The sequence below is a fragment of the Monodelphis domestica genome, chromosome 1 (genome assembly GCF_027887165.1).
Source record: "Monodelphis domestica isolate mMonDom1 chromosome 1, mMonDom1.pri, whole genome shotgun sequence".
In the NCBI taxonomy this organism is placed as follows: Eukaryota; Metazoa; Chordata; class Mammalia; order Didelphimorphia; family Didelphidae; genus Monodelphis; species Monodelphis domestica.
Genome location: NC_077227.1, coordinates 395,673,121 through 395,692,267, shown reverse-complemented (window position 1 = coordinate 395,692,267; position 19,147 = coordinate 395,673,121). Strand labels below are relative to the sequence as shown.

At 44.9% G+C, this 19,147-nt stretch overlaps 2 protein-coding genes and 1 long non-coding RNA gene across 5 annotated transcripts in view; 2 read left to right on the top strand and 1 right to left on the bottom strand.

Annotated features, from left to right (window-relative positions):
- Positions 1-1,647, top strand: part of LOC100032469 (ubiquinol-cytochrome-c reductase complex assembly factor 1) — a 147,570-nt gene extending 145,923 nt beyond the window's left edge. The window contains exon 10 of the mRNA XM_056822136.1: positions 1,021-1,647. Within this exon, the coding sequence (XP_056678114.1) occupies positions 1,021-1,155 (135 nt within the window). The 3' untranslated portion in view covers positions 1,156-1,647. The remainder of the gene's footprint in view (positions 1-1,020) is intronic.
- The window catches only part of LOC103106541 (uncharacterized), a 38,948-nt gene that overhangs the window by 18,670 nt on the left and 1,131 nt on the right, over positions 1-19,147 (bottom strand). For all 3 annotated transcript variants that reach the window (XR_001625925.2, XR_001625923.2, XR_008917358.1), the window contains exons 2-3: positions 16,930-17,093; positions 1,879-2,009 (exon numbers count right to left, since the gene is read on the bottom strand). This is a non-coding gene — a long non-coding RNA (uncharacterized LOC103106541). The remainder of the gene's footprint in view (positions 1-1,878; positions 2,010-16,929; positions 17,094-19,147) is intronic.
- FAM83C (family with sequence similarity 83 member C) lies at positions 3,783-19,082 on the top strand. Its single transcript, XM_001381858.5, has 4 exons — positions 3,783-13,750; positions 15,027-15,194; positions 16,533-16,657; positions 16,969-19,082. Exons 1-4 carry the CDS (start codon positions 13,241-13,243, stop codon positions 18,257-18,259), a joined length of 2,094 nt encoding a protein of 697 aa, XP_001381895.2. The 5' UTR covers positions 3,783-13,240; the 3' UTR covers positions 18,260-19,082.

The window sequence follows — 19,147 nt, the reverse complement described above, 5'->3', positions numbered from 1 at the left end:
CTGACTGTGATTCACCACCCAGCTCCACAATCTGTGAGGACTCTGGAGTCCATGAAGACACCTTTATTAGAATCACAGGATTTGAAAATTGGAAGAGACATCCACAATCGTTTGGTTTAATCCATACAAATAAGAATTCCCCACTAGCACACACATGACAATCCACCATCCACCCTCTACTAGGAGACTCTCTGTCTCTGTCTCTCTTTCTCTTTCTCTCTGTGTGTGTCTCTCTCTTTCTCACCCCCCACCCCCTTAGTCCACAGTGAGACAGTTTGCCTGTCAGGGTCTAAAAGAAGAATTCTAATGCCTTTTCCCCTATATGTCTTTTTATCCCTCTCTTCCCTACATGTCTTCTCTTCTTCAGAAGAGAGAAAGCAAGGAAGTCGGGGATTGGGCTGGAGGCTGGGAGATTGGTGGGAAGGAAGGAGAAGATTGTATTAGAGGGATGTCAATTTTAGTCCAGTATAAGGAAAAGCTTTGTAACAAGTAGAGCTATCTATATAGTGGGAAGCCTCAAGAAATAAGCTCCCCATCAGGACAGCCAGCATCAGAGATCTTAAAGCTGAGGTTGATAACCAGCAGTCAGGTATGCTATAAAGAATTTCTACATGGATCACAAAGTTGGACTTGATAGTTTCTGAGATCCAGATCTCTTCCAATTATCCTCCTGAAATTCTGTAGAAGTTTGAAGCAGAATGAGCCAGGCTTGTTCCCCTATAGAGAAATTGCTTGGGTAGATGAACCAGTAAAGGGTGGGGTCCTCTGATTTCTGGAAGATGCCATAGGTGCAAGTCCCCAAAGACCTCCATATATGCACTCCCTAGAGTAATCTTAGGGACATCTGCCTCTACAATCCTCTGTGGTAAAAGGTATCTCAGGTCGAGGCAATCTAGAAAGCTGTGTTGTATTAAACAACTCCCTGAACTCTTATTTAAGAGGAAAAAGACCATTGAACCAAGATGGGCTTCTATTCCAGCTTAAGGCTTTGGCATTCATTTCTCTACCCCTCCCTTGCAGATGCAGTACCTGGATTCCATTAATGGTGAAGAACTTCTCCTAACTGGAGAGGTATCTTGGCGCCCTCTTGTGGAGAAAAATCCCCAAAGCATTATGAAACCCAAATTGCCAACATACAATGATGAAGGTCTCTGAGGGGTGGCCCTTCCAAGCTACGGAGCAGCTGCCCTTGTGAAGAAGCTAGGCACAAGGTACCTGCCGCCCCTGGGCCCAGCAGGAAGAGGCCGGATTAACCATTGAACAACATCTGTAAAACACCTGGCCCCTGTTTGTGTTGATTTCCCTTTTAATGTGCCCAGGAGTTGGCCTGGGGGGTACTGGGTGGGGCCACTGTGCAGCAGGGTGTTGGGAGACATACAAGCTGTCTCAAGAAACTCACTGGGAAAGAGCTTTTCCCTCCAAGAAATCCTACAGGGGACCCCCCCCCCCAAACTCCCAGACGGCTGTGTGTGTATCCTTTCCCCAGGGCCCTTAATGGGGAGGTGGAAGCAGAAGGTGCCCCCAGCCCTGGGCCTTCTCTTCTCCTGGAACTCTTTGCAGTGCTATTGAGAGCAGATGGGTTGGGATGTATCTGTCCCTCCATGAAGCATAGCATTGAGTTGGGAATTAAAAGAAATAGAGTATTAATCTCTGCCACTGTTTTTCTTTATTTATTCTGGAAAGTCATTTGAGGTGGGGTTAGCATAAGCTGTGAATTCCTATCTTTGCCTGAAGGCTCCCACCTTAGAGTCATTGGTAAGGATAGGATAACCTCCCAAGGAGTTCGTCCCTACTCATGCCCCTTCCCCACAAAGTGAATTCTCTTTCTGGAAATACCCTAGTCATTCTGAGTACAGCCAGGCCCCAGGCACTACTCACCTCCTATCTCCCTCAGGGACCTCACTGTGCACCAAGGACAGCATGCCTTCCTCTCTGAGTCCACCTTGATGTGCCAGCTGAAGAACATGATCTTATCTTTTCTTCTGTATTCTTTCTTTAAGGAGATTTGGCTAGGGGAAGAGGGATTCTTCCTTTCAGCAGCAATGGGATGAAGTCTGGGGCCCAGCCCTGCACCATCTCCTCTTTATATTCCCCAACTGGCTTGCCCTTCTGCCTAAATTCAGAATGACCCCCATCACCAGGCTTAGGGGTTGGGGACCTGTCCCCTCCCTTTCTGGATGCAGCCACCTTCCCAGGGGATTTTCTTGGGATTGGGGGAGGAAAAAAGTCATATTGTTCATTTTTTTCCCCAAAGCAAACTTCCTACATTTAACTTGTTATAAAATGAGTCATATAAAGAAACTCTATATGTGTGAGGTATATATCCCACTTCTGTGAAAACATTACAAACCAAACAGCCTTCTTTCAGTTTATTTAAGATGCTTTTGTTGCAAGTTGAGCTCTAGAGAGAAGCCTCCTGTGTGTGTGAGATAATAACACCTTGTAACTCATTACAGCTGGGCAATATTCACATAAACCAGGGCTGAGCAAGGCAGGAATTTGCTGATTAATTTATTTTTAATGGAGTGAAGTATACCAAAATAAACTTTACTGTGTGTACCTAACTGCTCCTGGAATAGATGGAAAAATTAATGGAACAGATTTTGGCTCCCAGCTCCACACATTAATTCATATATAAAACAGTTATTTAAACCTTAACCCCTTTGCTGCCCTTGGCAACTTTCTAGTCTCACAGAGCCATAGACCTCAGGCACAGAATTATATAGCATCTTAGATCTGAATGGAATTTATATGTCTTCTAGCAGGACCCTTATCTAAAGCATAAATCCCGATACTACAACATCCCCTTCAAGCAGTTATCTAGCCTTTACTTCAAGAACAGGGAGCTCACAACTTTACAAAATCTCCCATTCCATTGTTGGAACCCCTATAACTTCCACACATAAGTCCTAGTTCCTACTGGAGCCAATCAGAACAAGTCTAATTACTCTGCTTTTGACAGGCCTTTAGAATTTAAAGACAACTGTCATGTCTTCTCTAAGCCTTCTCTTCCTCAGGCTAAGTATGTCTGGTTTCTTTGACTGAGTCCTTATATGATGTGGCCTCAGGTTTTCTCACCATCCTAATTCCCTTGCTTTGATTATTTCCTGATTAGTCTTTGTTCTTCCTGAAATGCCCCAGAAATGAACATAATATTCTAGCTATGGCCCGATCAAGGCAAAGTATAACAAGACTTATCATCCCAGGCCTTCTGGCCACTGTGCTTCTCTAAATGTAGAAATAGCCGGAGATGTTATTTACTTTTTAGGTCTCAGCATTAGGATACCAAGTGAGCTTCTTTCTACAACTCCATGTCACATAGCTGGGCCAGTTGCCCACCTTACACCAGGAAAAGCCTTGGACCTTCCCACCAGTGAAGGGGCTTAGGATGCAGTGTCCCATCAAGTCCTTGAGACCATGGAGCTTTGGCCAACTTTGCCAGTGTTTCATATATGGAATTCTCCCATATGGGGGAAGTGAAGGATGACCAAAAGTGAATTCATCAACTGTATTCCAGATGCCATGTCTTTGAAATCCTGATGTGTATAATTGAAAATCTGGTACCCTAAAGAAAGAACTACAATTCCCAGGAGCCCACTGACTTCCTGTCCTTCCTGTAGACAGGGGATAATAGGCTAGGATGTGAAGGGTCCCAGCTCTTTACTTCCTGTCCTGAGCTTGATGGTGGTAAGGCAGATGTTTGAACTGCTATGGGCACATGGTCTTTACTTTGTATTTTCTTTTATTTCTTGATTTCTAATGATCATTAATAAATCTTTTAATATATAATTTCTATTATTAGAGATATAATTTTAGATTATACACATGCTTGCTCTCTTCTTAGGCATTCCCCTCTCCCTACCTTTTCTGGTTCACTGCCTTCACCTGACTAGATATCCAACTTATTTCCTTGAGTAGTTAGTGATCACCCTCTTTATTTTCAGCAATGTAGGAAATAATAACGGTTTTTTTTTTTTTAAAGCTTAGCAATTATAAAAAATCAGTAGAAATCTAAGTCTCTGCCTGCAAAAGACAGAATGGAAATCTGAAAACAGAGAATGGTGACCAGTGATTGAGTAGTTTTATAGTTTAGAAAGTCCTCAATGTATCTGATCTCTTTTGATTCTCATACTAGTCCTGTGAGATAGGTAATATAGGAATTGGTAGAACCATTTTACAGATATGGGATCTAAAATTCAGAGAATGTCTAACAAATTACCATGATGTAAAGACAGAGCAACACTTACACAGATCCTGGAGGAATTAAGAGGGGTTACGTGTGGGGAAGCTAAGTGGCTCAGTGAATTGAGAGCCAGGCCTAGAAATGGGAATTCAATCTGGCCTCAGACACTTCCTAGCTGTGTGACCCTGGGCCAGTCACTTAACCCCCATGATTCTAAGCCAGAAGATAAGGGTTAAAAAAAAAAAGAGGGGTTACTTGAACATGAGTTGAACTTTGAAGGCTGAAGACAATGAGTAGGCAAAGGAAAGAGAGGGCATTCTATGCTAGAGAATAGAATGAATAAGTGAAAGAAATAGGGTGTATAAAGGGGCAAGGTCTAATATGTGGAGGAACCATGGTGAAGAAGAGTGAGAAATAAGATGAAATAGATAAGGTGGACTAGTAGTAATAGCAGGCACTTCATGTGATATGTAGGGAGAGAAAAACATTGGATTTGGAGCTTGTGTGACTTTGGGCAAGTCACTTCCTACTATGAACCTGTTTCCTCATTAATAAATTAAGTTGGGCAGAATAATCTCTAAGGTACTTTCCATCTATAAATCCTGAGTTGTCTTTTTTTGTCTGACTGAGGAACATGGACTTGAGCTGGTAGATAGTAGGTGAACTGGGGTAAATTCTTGAATAAGAGACTACCTACTGAAAAGAAATATGGGGTGGTGGAAAGGTCACTAGAGTCAGGAGACCAGACTTCAAAGCTCAGTTCTATTCTTTCCTTACTGTGTCTAAATCTCTGTTTCCTCATCTATTAAATGGTGATGATAATACTTGTGTAGCCAAATAAATGTGACTTATTATTGGTGATAATAATATTGGCATGACGAAAATGACATCTTATGAAGAGTTTTGGGGGGATGGGTAAAAACATTAGAAACGGTTCAATTAAGAGGTGAGTGAAGGAAGTAATAAGGTCATAGGAATAGAGGCAGGGAGAATGAAGAGAAAGGCACATATTCAAGAGATATTAGGGGGCAACTAGGTAGCATAGTAGATAAAGCACCAAGCCTGGAGTCATGACCTGAGTTCAAATGTGACCTCAGATACTTCCTAGCTATGTGACCATGGGTAGTAGATCACTTAACTTCAGTTGCCCAGCCCTGACAGAATATAAGGGTTTAAAAAAAAAAAATATATATATATATATATTGAGGGAAGATTGTCATGAATTTTCAAGTGACTCAACATGGGAACCCAACAAGTGGGAGGAGTCAAAGTTGCCTTAGATTCAAGTAAATAAATATTTCTTTGCTTATAATGAACTGCAAGGGACTAAGGACAGGAAGACAAAAATATAAAACAATCTTTGCCCTAAAGTTGCTTGCATTCTCTGAGAAATCCAACATGGCACATAGATGAGTTAATTCAAAATAATTAAGGAGGGAGGGAAAAGGAATAACTTCATTCTAGATGAAAAGTCCTATGGCCCAGATGAATGGTGATATCTATCCTTGATGGAAAGAATTAGAAAAGGAAAGACCAAAAGTAGATAATAAAAGAGTTGAAATCCAAGGCTGCAGAAAACAAACACCTATTGGTTCCTTGTGACTTCACCCAGAGTTACATCTCAGAGTTGTGAATGAACCAGGGATTATGACTGCTGATTTTTAAAAGACTGGAAAATGGGAATAGTGCTTCTGGATTGGAAAGATACTATTGTTCCAATTTTTATGAAAGGAAAGAGAGTGATGTTTATAGACTTTAAACCAATGAGTTTGACTTTAATTCCTATAAGAATTCTAGAAAGGTATCAGAAGGATGATTAATTAGTATCTAGAAATGGAATCTGTGATCACAAAGAACCATCATCACATATCAAGAACAGGTCATGCCAGATTAACCTCATATCCTTTTTTTATAGGGTAACCAGACTTGTGGATCAGGAGAATGTTGTAAGTAGTTTGCCTAGATTTCAGCAAAGCATTTGACAAAGTTTCTTTTGCTGTTCTTTTAGAAAGGATGAAGCTATATGGGCTGCACCATTATGTAGTTTGGAATTATTTAAATGTTCAGACCCAGAGAGTAGTTATTAATATTTTGATCAAGCCCCAGGAATGTTTTTAGTCCTTTGCTTTTGTTTATCATTTTTATCAGTGGTTTAGATAAAATCATGGATAATAAGCTTATCTTCTCAGATTCTCAGATGACTCAAAGCTAGAGATAGCTAAAGCCTTGGAGGAGAATCAGGAATCATAGATATCTCAATAGGATGGAATGTTCAGTCAAATCTAATAAGTTGAAATTTAATGGGACCAAATGTAATCTTTGACAGCTAGGTTCAAGAAATCAGGGTACAAGAAGGGGGCAGTAGCAATTCATTTTGAAAATCAGGAGGTGAAAGCTCTGTGAGTCAGTATTGTGATATATATGGTAGCCAAAAAAGGTGAATTTAATCATTAGCTGTATTGAGGGGGCATAGTGACCAGGCTGAGGAAAGTAATAGTCCCTGCCTACATTGATCTGGGCAAACTCCATCCGAAGTACTAGTTCTCTTCTGGGGTACTGCATTTTAGGAGAGATATTAATAAAATACAGGACATACAGAAGAAGATGACCAGGACACTACAGAGCCTCATCTGCCACATTAGCAGTTATTGAATTTAAAATATTTACTTTCAAGCAAAAAAGATTCAGGCAAAAATGGCCAGGGTGGTAGGAGAGAAGAAGGAACAGATGAACATGATGCTATCTTTAAGTATTTAAAGGACTGTCATATAGAGGAATAGTTCTGCTTGACCTCAGAAAGCAAAATTAGAGGAGTAGGTAAAAGCTGCAGAAATGTTATCAAGGAAGGAAAAACTTTTGCAACAAAAAGGGAGTAATATGCTCCTCCAGCAAAAAAGGGAAGGTGCTGCTTTAAGACAGGTTGGATTCTTGAGGAGGTCAGATGACTTCTTATTGAATGTGCTCCAGGGCAGTGGTTTCAGATTTTTTTTTTTAACTTACCTTTTGTCTTAGAAACAATACTACATATTGCTTCCAAGGCAGAAGAGCAATAAGGGCTAGGCAATGGGGATTAAGCGATTTGCTCAAAGTCACACAGCTAGGAAGTGTCTGAGGTTAGATTTGAACCCAGAACCTCCCATCTCTGGGCCTGGTTCTCAATCCACTGAATCACTCAGCTGCCCCAGTGGTTTCAGATTCAAATAGAAAAAGGAGTCTCTTGGGTTGCAGAGAGACTTAGATAAATTAACATTATCTGTGTTATGTTGTATTTTTAAATAAAATATTTTTTAAACCTTTCCAGTGACATTTTATTTTGGTTCTGGCCCTACTTGCGGGGCTGACATCTGATAGCTCTGCTCCAGAGCTTCAATTTGGTCAGGAATGTTTTGGATGAGGCTGGTTCTGAGATGCCTTTCAATTCAGATTTTGTGATTTGGGAAAGTTGGGAAGGGAAGCTCATTTGCAGGAAGGACAATGAGCCCCATTTTGCCATATTAAGTGAGGTGATGAGAAATTCAAGGGTAACACAAGGTTGAAATTCAGGTGAGAAGCCAAAGTAGAAGACGCATGCCACAAAGGTGAAAATTTTAAGTTGTTACACTTAGAATAGTCTTTGAGGTACTGAGTGGAGAAAAAGGATCCAAGTCTTGGACAATATTCACCCATCCTAGGTTTGCGTGAAAGGATATGCAAGAATTCATCTGAGAGATAGGAGGAGAACCTGGAGGTCAGAATGAGGGGGAAGCCAAGGGAATTGCGCCCCAAAATGGTGACAATGTTAGAGCTGTAGAGAGTGAGAGGTGAGAGTTCTGAGGTTAAATACTGAGAAAATGCCATTGATTTTGTCATTAGTGGGAAGTGAAAGGGAATCCTGAGGCCAAATAGGAAGTTTAAGAAAGAGTGGAAACACTAGGAGGTCTGACTTGAAGGAAAGAGAAGACTAAAGTTGGAAGAAAGCAGGGAGAAAGGAAGTTTTTGAGCATTAGAGAGATTAGAATATTTTGAAAGGAAGGAGACAGACGTTGAAAGTTTTGGGGAGAAGGAGGACATTAACTTGAAGGGATAGTATGCTTTGTTGTATGGGCTGATTTTCTGGGTAGGGGGAGAAGCTATGTTAAAACCAAAGATATCAATAAAAATATTTTTAAAAGAGAAATGAAGATATTGCCATTGAGAGCACAGGTAAGGAGCTCTCTAAAAAAATGGGGAAAAAAACCAGATACATCTGCCATATCAGCCTCTACCATTTTAGGCTGAAGTGTGTGAGGAGACTAGAAAGAAGGGTCTGCAGTAGTTGTGGTCCATCAGCCTGTGGACTAGAGTGGGAGAGTGAATGAGAGAGAAGCAAATGGGTTGTCAGAGTGATCTAGTCAATTGTCAGTGCTGGTAGCAGCTAAAAAAGATAAAATAGCCTCAATGAAGATTCCCATTTCTCTAAATGCTTTCAGACTTACAATGTGCTTTCCTTATAACCCCTCACTTTTCTAGGGAAGATTGCCTTTTCACAAATGGTAGCATGTTGGCTCCTTAAAGGCAAAGACTGTTTCTTTGTACCTGCCCCTGCCTACCCCAGGAACTTGATGATATTAAATTGGAAAGACAGAGCGATCATAGTCCCCTGAATAGTATAATCTCCATTTTATAGATGTGGAGGAACTTGCTGCTGATACACCATACTGTGTCTCAGCTTTGTTATGCATTATGAGTACCTACCTCCCATAGAACTATTGTGAGGCTCCAGTGAGATGATGATATTACCATAAAGCCCTATATCAAAATTATCATTGTAGTAGTTCACATTATGACTTGCAGGATTCTTTCCCTGTAACTGTGAGGTGTGTTTACAGGTATCCCCATTTCACAGAGGAAGAAACTGAGGACCAGAGAAAAGAAATTGACTTGTCCAAGCTGCCCCTACTGGAGAAGGGCAGGGTACTGGTGACCCACTCTTGTGCCTCTCTTGGGAGAGAATGCCTCTCCCTCCCTGGTGGATCCACTTTCTTGTTAGAGCACCTGCAAAGGAGGGTAGAGCCAAAGAAATGTAGCCTTCCCTTGGCAGGGTCTCCAGGGAGAGAACAAGAGACCAGGACAACATCTCTGCCTTCGGAATGTCTACATCTGGGATCACCATGCTTTCTGAAGGGGTGCATCAACCTGCCAACCCTCATCTGCCTGGGCAGGCAGGCAAAGATGGGAAGAGGTGGCACTGTTACTGTTCCTAATTTCATTAGCAAGGCCTGGAAGTGGCCAGCCCAAGTACCTCTAGAAATCTATTTAGATATCATCTTTCATTCAGTTCATTCACTGATTCACATTCAGCAAACAGTGAAGCATGTACTGAATGTAGAGCATGTTTCTTAGGGAGACACATTTTAGAAAAGCTCTCCTTGCTATGGCTCTTTATCATCTTCAGGATATTATAAGTAATGACTGACATTATATTTAAAGCTTGCAAATAGGCATTTCCCATTTTGGCCTCACAACAACCCTTTAGGGTAGGTATAAGAGTTAATATGGTCTCCATTTTAGAGATGAAGAAATGAAGACTCAGAGCTAGTCAGTGACAGAGGTGGGATTTGAGGCCAAGCATATAATCCCTAAGGATCCTTTCCAACTTTTGGTTTTAAGTTCTTGGAGCCTAGCTTTGAATCTCAGCTTCATTATTTCTTTCCCACCCCCTCCCACTCCACTCCCCAACTACCTTCATAATTATCCTATTTCTGTGGAAGAAACTACTGTCCTCTCAGTCACCCAGGGTCACAACCCTTTAGTTAAGGTCCTTAACTAATCACTCTCTCCCTTCCTATATCCAATCTCTTGTCAATACCTGTCCAATTTTTCCTTGATTGTTTCTCATATATACGTCCTTCTGTCATCTGACACTGCCGGCACCCTGGTTCAACACCTCATGTCTGGACTTCTGCAGTAGCCTATTAGTGGATGTCCCTGTCCTATCTGGCCCCACTCCAAATCCTCTATTTTGCTGCTAAAGCAATCTCCCTCAAATGCAAGCCTGACCATGTCACTTCTCCCATCCTCATTCAGTCAACTCCAGTGGCTTCCTGTTGACCTTCAGCATTGAATATAAACTCCTCTGTGCTTGCTTTTAAAGCCCTTCCTAAACCAGCCCTTCATAGGTTGCCGGTTTTCTACCTCCTACCCCCATGGACACTAGCTTCCTTGTTATTCCTTACCCAAGATACTCCTGTCTCCCAAATCAGTGCATTTTCATTGGCTTTCCAAACCCTTACCTGGAATATTCTCTCATTTTGCCTTCTGGCTGCCTTCAAAATCTCACCTTCCATAGGTGACCTCCCTCTGTGAGATTATCTCCAATCTATAGCTAGTTTATTCAGTTGTTTGCATGTTGTCTCACCCATTAGAATGAGATAATGCATTTAAAACAGTTTATGCCTTGAAGTTCTCTGTAGAAAAAAATAGCTATAGTTGCTACTATAAGCCCTAATGAGACTCAAAATCTTTGGCCCCAAGTGGACCTCTTGGCCTGGTGACCATTCTTAAATGATGATGGTAAATCACCTGCCAAGGTACCACTTAGAACCGTGTGGAGACAGTAGATGGTGATAAGTGGCCTCTGTGTCCAGAGATCGATGCCAGCTTGGCGCCTGACATACCATTGTACATGTTTTCTTTTCTGTTAATAATAGTAATTAAGAGCCCTGTGTCCAACACGTTCCCCCAGGGGGGCTTGTAGCTCAGGCCAGAATCTACACACACACACTCTTAATTCTCCACCCTCATGTCCCTGAGTTAGACTTGACCTTCCCAGTTAGTGCCCTCTTACCCTTCTCTCCCATCACCTCAGAGGAAGGGCGACCTAACTAATTCTAGGACTTCAGTCATTAACTATTAACCTTACTCCTGGGTGACTCCTTTGTATCTAATCTATACATTCTTTACTTACTGTGGAGTCTCATTCATCTCTTCATCTCCTGTAGCCCACAACACCAGGCATGGCAGATAGGCCCTCAGGAAATGTCTGTGCATTCAACAAACACAGAAGCTGGATGACCACTCTGGGGTATTGCAAAGATGCCCTCTGAGCTTCTTTCTGGCTTGAAATTCAGTAATTCTTTGGCTCACTTGGGCAGCTTTTGATGCAAAGCCATGAGTTATGCCCTAGAGGGATGTCATGGTTTATTTTTTCAGAAAAAATGTCATGTTCCTTGTTCTTATGGAGTGAGTAAGTAAAGGAGTGTTCCAGCCTGACTTTGCCCTAACCAGTAGTTGAGAGGTGAGTGTGCAGAAGGCCTTACTGGAATGGGACTATTAGTTCGAGGTTTTCAGGGAGAAGAAGAGAAAAGTAAGTTCCTCCACTAGCTTGAGGTATTACCGAGGACACAACAGTTCTCTCTCCACACCCTGTGAGCAGCACCTACCCTCCAGCACCACCACCACTGCCAGAGGCTGGGAAATACAACCAGGGCCTTTTGTAAATTGGGAATGGAGAGGAAGGGGAGGTGATCAGTGCAGAGAATTACAGTGATATCAGATCAGGAATTTCAAGCTAGAAGGAACCTTAAAGGTCATCTAGTTTGAATCCCACCTCTTACAAGTGAGGAAACAAGGCCTGAGAGTTTTAAGTGATTTACCAAAGGACACACGGGTAATAAATAAGGCAAAACCAGGATTTGAAACCAACCACTCTGAGTCTCAATTCAGCCCAATCTCTTCTCTCCCTAGAACAGGGCCCTCATCAGAGATCTCTCCAGAGACATGCTGGGGATACATAAAGCACTGAGATCCAGATATATAGTCATATATAAATAGACATCTCCAGGCATTATTATTGGTACATGTTTGCACAGATACAGGTTGAAGCAGTGATATACATAATGCTGCACATATACTCAGCTATGGGCACAGCACAGGTGCTAGTATATGTTCTGGAGTCACCCTTGGCCTGACTCCTCCCTTACCCCCTCCAAATGATAAGATTGTGAGATAGAGGCCTAATGAAGCCCCTGCTATCTCAGCTGCCCCAACAGGCACCTCATTACCTCCCACAGTGTCTGGCTCTGCTTACTCAGCCCCCTGCCCCACAGCAACCTCTTCTCTGCCGGGTCTGGCTAGAGAGGGAACAGGTACAAAGTAAGAGTCCAGGGCTTCAGATCCTTAGGCCATATGTGACAGGGGGAAATAACCTCACCAAGTTTTCCCAGGATTTTGGCTCCATGCAAATATCCTCATGTCCCTAGAGCCCCATTCCATCTAATCCAGGCCCTGCCAAGGCCAGACCTGTGCTTCTATTCATTGCTTCTGATCTTCCTTGGGTCCTAGAGGTGGACATCTAAATTAGAACAGCCTGGTGGTGGATTTCTTCCACTACCAACCAATCTCTGCAAAGTTGGCACAGCCTGGACTTGGCTAAGGAACAAAAACATTCACCTACTGTGGCCCCATCCTGGTCCCAGGCCGGGCCTAGGAAGAAGACTTAGGTCTAGAATAAGGACTTGACTGGGGTTTGGAGGTCTGAGCCTATTGTATTCTTACCCTAGGGCCAGGGTTGTGTTATAAACAACCAGGTTCAGAGGGGTGCAGGGAGAGAGGGAGAAGAGGCAAGGTCTTGGGTGTCTGGGTGTGTCAGTGTCTACATATATGCCAGTATGTATGTATTTATGTACAAGCCCTTGGCATGAAGTGGGGTCATCTGGGCCATGAAAGGGGACAGGATAGGAGCTCAGGCTGGTGCTGACACTGGGTAAGGGCCAAGGAGGGAACCACTGGCTCTCACCAATCCGCTCAGTGGGGTTTGGGCGAGTCCTGACAGCAGAGGGTGGGGCTGATCTGACAGGTTCCCTCAAAGTGGCCGGGGGCAACAGGGGCGGAGCCTGGCACAGACTTAGGGTGGCGGGCTGGGACCGGCCCCCCAGTGTGGGTGCGGCCACAGCACTTGCCTCTTCACATCTCTCCCTGTGGTAGTCCAGTAAGAGCAAGAAAGCATTGGTCATGGGGTGACCAAGGCCCAAGGCTTGGTCCTTGGGGCTAAGGGTGCAATTTGGATAGGTAGGGGTATTGGGAGTAGGTCTCAAGACCATGTTTGGGGGCCCGGGAGCCCTTCGGGGCCGAGTAGAGGAACTCAAGCGGCCCTGGTGGCGGGAAACCCTGCCCCTGGTCCTAAGACACAGTGAAGCTGCCCGGCTGGCTGCAGATGCCCTCTTGGAACATGGGGAGGCTGCCTATCTTCGAGTCATCGCTGAGGAGCGGGAACTGCCCTTCCTTTCTGCCCTGGACCTTGACTATATGACCCATCATGCCCGTGGAGGCCCTGAAATTGGCAACAGTGGTGAGAGAGAGGATAGAGATGGCAAGCCAGGCCTCCAGACCTCAGGCCCTGCTGACCGGCTCAGCCTCATCTCTCAGGCCACCTCTGGCACCTACTTCCCAGCAGCAACAGATGCTGAGCCACCTGCCTTGGACCTGGGCTGGCCCGAGATACCCCAGGCCACAGGCTTTAGCCCCACACAAGCTGTTGTCCACTTCCAGAGGGACAAAGCCAAGAACATCAAAGACTTACTGCGCTTTCTCTTCAGCCAAGCCCGCACGGTACAGGACTGAATGGGTTTGGGTATTTGACTAGTTGATTGGGTAGGGCCCTTAGGGATGAGGGATGAGAGGGTTGGGGCTGTTTGGAAGGACCTGGTCAAGGGTTGAGGCCAGGCAGATTTTGGATCTAGCTTACAAATTTTGTGGGTGCTCATAGGTACTAGCTCAGGGAATAAAATATGAGGGGTTAGATAAATTAGGACTGGAAAGATTGGGGAGGGATTCTACATGCTTACCCCCCCCCCCCCTTACCTCCTTCCCCACAAAATATCCTTGAGCATCCCACTGTTTTTCTCTGGAGTATTTCTTGTAGGGGAAGAGAGGACATTGAGATGACCCTGCCCTTTACTATCATTGGAATTCAGGGGATACAACCCTCAGAGGCTCTGTGTAGGAGCCTTGGGGAGAGTTCATTTGGGAATGTGGACTTGATGCTAGAGAGTGGTCAGCTCTGGCTCTGTAACTGATGAGCTTTAGCTCATGGGAGGGAAGGACAGGCGAGAGGTGAAGAGGAAGAGGCAAAACCTGCCCTTCCCCTTTAAACCTCTCCCCCCCAAAAGGGTTCTGGTTTGAAGACTGGTCCTAGGGTCTTAGGTGCCTTCTTTCACCCTCAACTTCCCAGGGCAGGTTCCTTATACTGCCCTGGGGCATGGGTGGCCCTGTATAACATCTAATAGGGCCATTAACTCTGTCCCAACTGCTTTGATCTCAGACTCCTCCCCTTGCTCTCACTACTCCTCAGCCAGTCTCCAGCCTAAAGTCTGTGGTTCGCCCCTTCGACATGTCCCATCAGGGACAGAGTCAGGAGATATTGGTTCAGGTCCCAGTTTGGTGCTTAATTCATTGTGCAACCTCTCTATCTCTGAGCCCCTGTGTTCCTATCTGTATAATTAGATCACAAATTAATTTCCCTAGCCTTGGTGGGAGAGGAAAAGAGGAATTAAGGAGCTGCTGTCCAAGGGACCATCTTATAGGTGCTCAGCAAGTCTTTATTCCTGAGAGGGGAGACCATGGGGGGGGGGGGGTGTCAGGGTGAGCCATAAAGAACACATAGGACTTTAGAACTAGAAAGGTCTTCAGAGATCCTACTCTCCTCCCTTTTACCGAAGCCACTAGAAGGAAAATGATCATCTACAATGTCAAGTCTCTAAAAATAATATAGTTGTGGAAAGTGAGGCTCTGAGAGGGAGCACATTGAGTGAGGACAAGCAGAGCTGAGACCTGACCCCAAGTATCTCTGCTACCATTGTTAGACCCTACTTCCTTCCTCCTTCAGGTTGTGGCTGTGGTAATGGATGTGTTCACAGACATGGAGCTGCTCTGTGATTTGATGGAGGCTTCAGGCCGCCGTGCTGTGCCTGTCTACCTATTGCTAGCTCAGGACAACTTGCACCACTTCCTGGAGATGTGCTACAAGATGGATCTTACTGGGAGCCACCTGCCGGTCAGTGGAAAGGAGTAGTAGGGTCAGAGATTAATCAATTGGGAGTCCATAGGGTCAAGGATACCAGCCTGGGATCAGTGAGGTGTTGTGTCAGCAAGGCCAGGATCAGATCAAGGATAAGAACAAGTAGGAGGCACTAGTAAGTAGTATCAGGACTTAGCCTGGATTAGAGAGGAAGACCAGGGACAGCAATTCCAAGGTTATTCAGGTTGACACCATTTCTTCTTAGGACATTTGCCTGAACTACCTCCCATACCTTGAATATACTCCCTCTTCAGATCTACCTTTCAGAATCCTTGGCCTCCTTTAAGACTTACATCAGGAGTCATACCTCTGGGGATTTTTTCCCCTTATTTTCATTTTTTATTTATTTGTCACATTAAAGTTCCCAAGTATCTCCCTTCTTCCCTCCCTTCCCTACACTAAAGAAGGTACCATTTGACCAAAAAAAAATCATATATATATATGTATGTATGTTTATATAAAACTATGTCTTTCATGTTTCCATTTGTTACTTGAAGGTAGACATTCAGTTCTTCATTTGGAGGTGGACATTCAGTTATCCTTCAGACAATGTTACTGTTTGCCATATATAATATTCTCTTGGTTTTGTTCATTTCAGTCTTCATAATTTCATGTAGGTCTTTCCATTTTTTTTTAAACCTTAACCATACATATTAGAATCAATACTGTGTATTGGTTCCAAGGCAGAAAGATCAGTAAAGGCTGGGGGTTAAAAGACTTGCCCAGGATCACAGAGCTAGGAAGTATCTGAAGTCAAATCTGAACCCAGGACCTCGTGTCTCTAGACCTGGTGTCAATTTCCTGAGCCACTTAGCTGCCCCATGTTTTTTTTTTTTTAATTTAAAAAATTTTTTTCTCCATGGTTACATGATTCTTGTTGTCCCTCTCCCCTCTTCCCTCCCCTTCCCGAAGCTGACAAGCAGTTTGGGTTATGCATATACTGTTTGTTTTTTTAATTAACCTGCTTGTCATTTCTTTCCATGAAACCATCTCCTCTTTTAAGCCTTTGCTGATCCTCCTAGGGTTCTAATCCACCTCAGATATTCCTAGAGTTCTCTGATCTCTCCTTCACCCTCTTCCTTCTATTTCATATTATACTTATTGCATTCATGTTTTATCCTCCTGGAAAAATATAAGTCCCTTAAGAGCATGCAGAGTAACCTCCATGGATATACTAAGTGTTCAACACATTTTTGTTGAAATGAAATTAGTTGAATTGAGTGACCTGGATAGGTCAGGGTCAGGAGTCAGCAGGAAAAAGTCTGGGAGGCCAGAAAGGTGCCTCCTGACCCTGCCTCTCTTTCTGAGTTCTAGAATATGCGTGTGCGGAGCATTTGTGGGGATACCTACTGCAGCAAGGCAGGACGACGCTTCACAGGGCAGGCACTGGAAAAATTTATCATCATCGACTGTGAGCAGGTGGTGGCTGGGAGCTACAGGTATGATTAAAAGATCAAGGAGTAAGGAGCAACCTGGGTGGTTAGTGGAAAGCAGGAACTAGGATTCTACCTTTTGCTTTTAAGACATATCTTTTCTGCCTCCTCAACACAGATGCTGCTGCCAAAGGTTTAGAGATCATGGATGGTCTAATTCCTATTTTACAGAGGGAAAACTTAGGTCCAGGGCAAGGGAAGGACATGGCTAAGATCACATGGAATCTGGGACAGCTGGACCTGGAGTGGAAGGTGGTAGGCCCTTCTCAGTGTCTTACCTTTGGCTTTCTAACCCCTGCTCTCTCTGCCTCCTTCAGCTTCACATGGCTCTGCAGCCAAGTTCACACAAGCCTTGTGCTGCAGCTTCGAGGCCGAATTGTTGAGGATTTTGACCGAGAGTTCCGCTGCATGTTTGCTGAGTCTCAGGCCGTGGAGGGCTTCTCTGGTGGGGAGGAGGATATTTTAGTTCCTCGAGCACCCCGCCTACCCCCACCTGCCCTGGTTTTTGAGTCGGGCCTCCCCAGTTCACCTTCTACCTCACCAATTGGTCCTAGCCTTGGCAGTGTCAAGTGTTCCCCACTTACAAGCTCTTCCTACTGTGGATTGCCTGGAGGTGGGGGCATGGGCTTCAGTGGCTTTGTGGCCTCTGGTTCCCCTGGTCCTGGCCGGCGCCAAGCTAGCGGCCCCTTTCCCCTGCACCGGCGATTATCAGACTCCAGCCATAGTCCAACTGCAGCCTATCGACCCAGCCTAGGCACATTGGGGACAGCTCCCTGGGCTCAGTCATCCCCAGCTCTCAATCAGGAAGGACTTGGGCTGGGACTTGGGCAGGGGCTAGGACCAGTAACAGGACCAGGGATAGGGAACCCTCTGTTTTCCCGCCAGTTGCATCTTGTATCCCTTCCTCGACTTCCAGAGAATGGGCTCATCCATAGCCAGGAGCCCAGTCTACCCAGGGGCCTATGTGGAATACCTATTCTAGTCCCAGAAGCAAGTCAGAAGCCATCACAGGAAAAGAAGTTATCCCCTCCCAGTCACAACTATGGACGACTAGACCTCCTCCCCAGGGGTTCTCAGACACCCGGTTCTGGGAGCCCAGGCTCTGGAGATCATGCCAAGATCATTGACCAGCCTGTGGAACAGAGGCGGCCAACTCTGGGCCAGCTGGACCTTGTGGCTAAATATGGTCCATTCCGGATTGAGGGGACAGGGCCAGTCAGAATCTCTACCCCAGACTCCATGGGCAGGGCCAAGGTAGCTTCTGAGGATGAGAAGCGGATGACCTTAGGCCACAGCAAGTTGGACCTCATCACCAAATACCACAAGCTACAGGGGATAAGGAGGAGTCCAGACTCAGGTGTTGCTGGCATCCCCAGTGGCACTAGCCCACGGGAATCTGTTGTTTCTAGTGTACCTATTGTCCCTAACCCACAGGAACCTGGTGTCTCCAATGTTCCTGGCCCACGAGCATCCTGCATCCCTGAAGGCACCCGGAATCATACTCCTGGGGAGGAGAAACGTCTGACTCTGGGTCATAGCAAGCTAGATCTCATCACTAAATATAACAAGTCTAAATTTAGACTGATTCGAAGCCGCTTTGAGACCTAAGCCTCCCTTGCCTGCCCCTCAGTCCCAAGCTCTGCAGAGAACCCATGAGGCTAGCCCCAGCCTCTCACTTGGCCTGAACTGTCACAGGCCCAAGAACCAGAGGCAAGTGTCATCAGAGGCCAACACTATTAATCCTTCAACCCTACTGACCCCCCCCCCCCTTCATCTAAAATTTCACTCTACTGATCCCAACTCCATTTTTGACCTACCGACCCCTACCAGCTAAACCCCACTATGGACTGCACTTATCCAATAATAGCCCATCCCACTGAATCCCACCCACTGGCTTGTGACCCTGCTGATGCTTTTTGACCTCAATATACACAGGCCAACCAGTGTTTTCAATCCCTTTGTGCTTATTAACTATTTTCCAGGTGTTGAGGTGGAGGGTGGGGAGGTGGAGAGGATTATTCCTAAGGTAGTGAACTCCCTGTCATTAGTGAAACCCTATCTGAACAAGGATTCATTACCCACTGAGGTCCCTAAACCAGGAGCAGATGAGGACAGCTATTTTGCAAGATGGAATCCCAAAAGTAAATGGTCAGATTAGTCATGCCTAGTTCCTGGGGCTGCTTCTAAAAAGAAGGGATCAAAGATGGAAGAGGAGGTTTAGAAAAGAACCCTGAAATAGGGGGAGGCACCCCAAGCCAAGGGGATGTCCTGAACAGGGATCCAGCAAAGGACCTTGTTGGACCTGACAAGCACACATATACTTGTAAGCCCCCTCCCACACAGGGTCACATAGGATATAACCCCTTTCCCTGAGCCACATATACGGATGTCAGTGGGAAATGAACTCAAATAAACTTAAGTTCCTGGCCAACGCCCGACTGGTGTGATCTGTGGGACTCGGGCTCCGGACTAGACCCCTTGCCCAGCCAGCCTGGG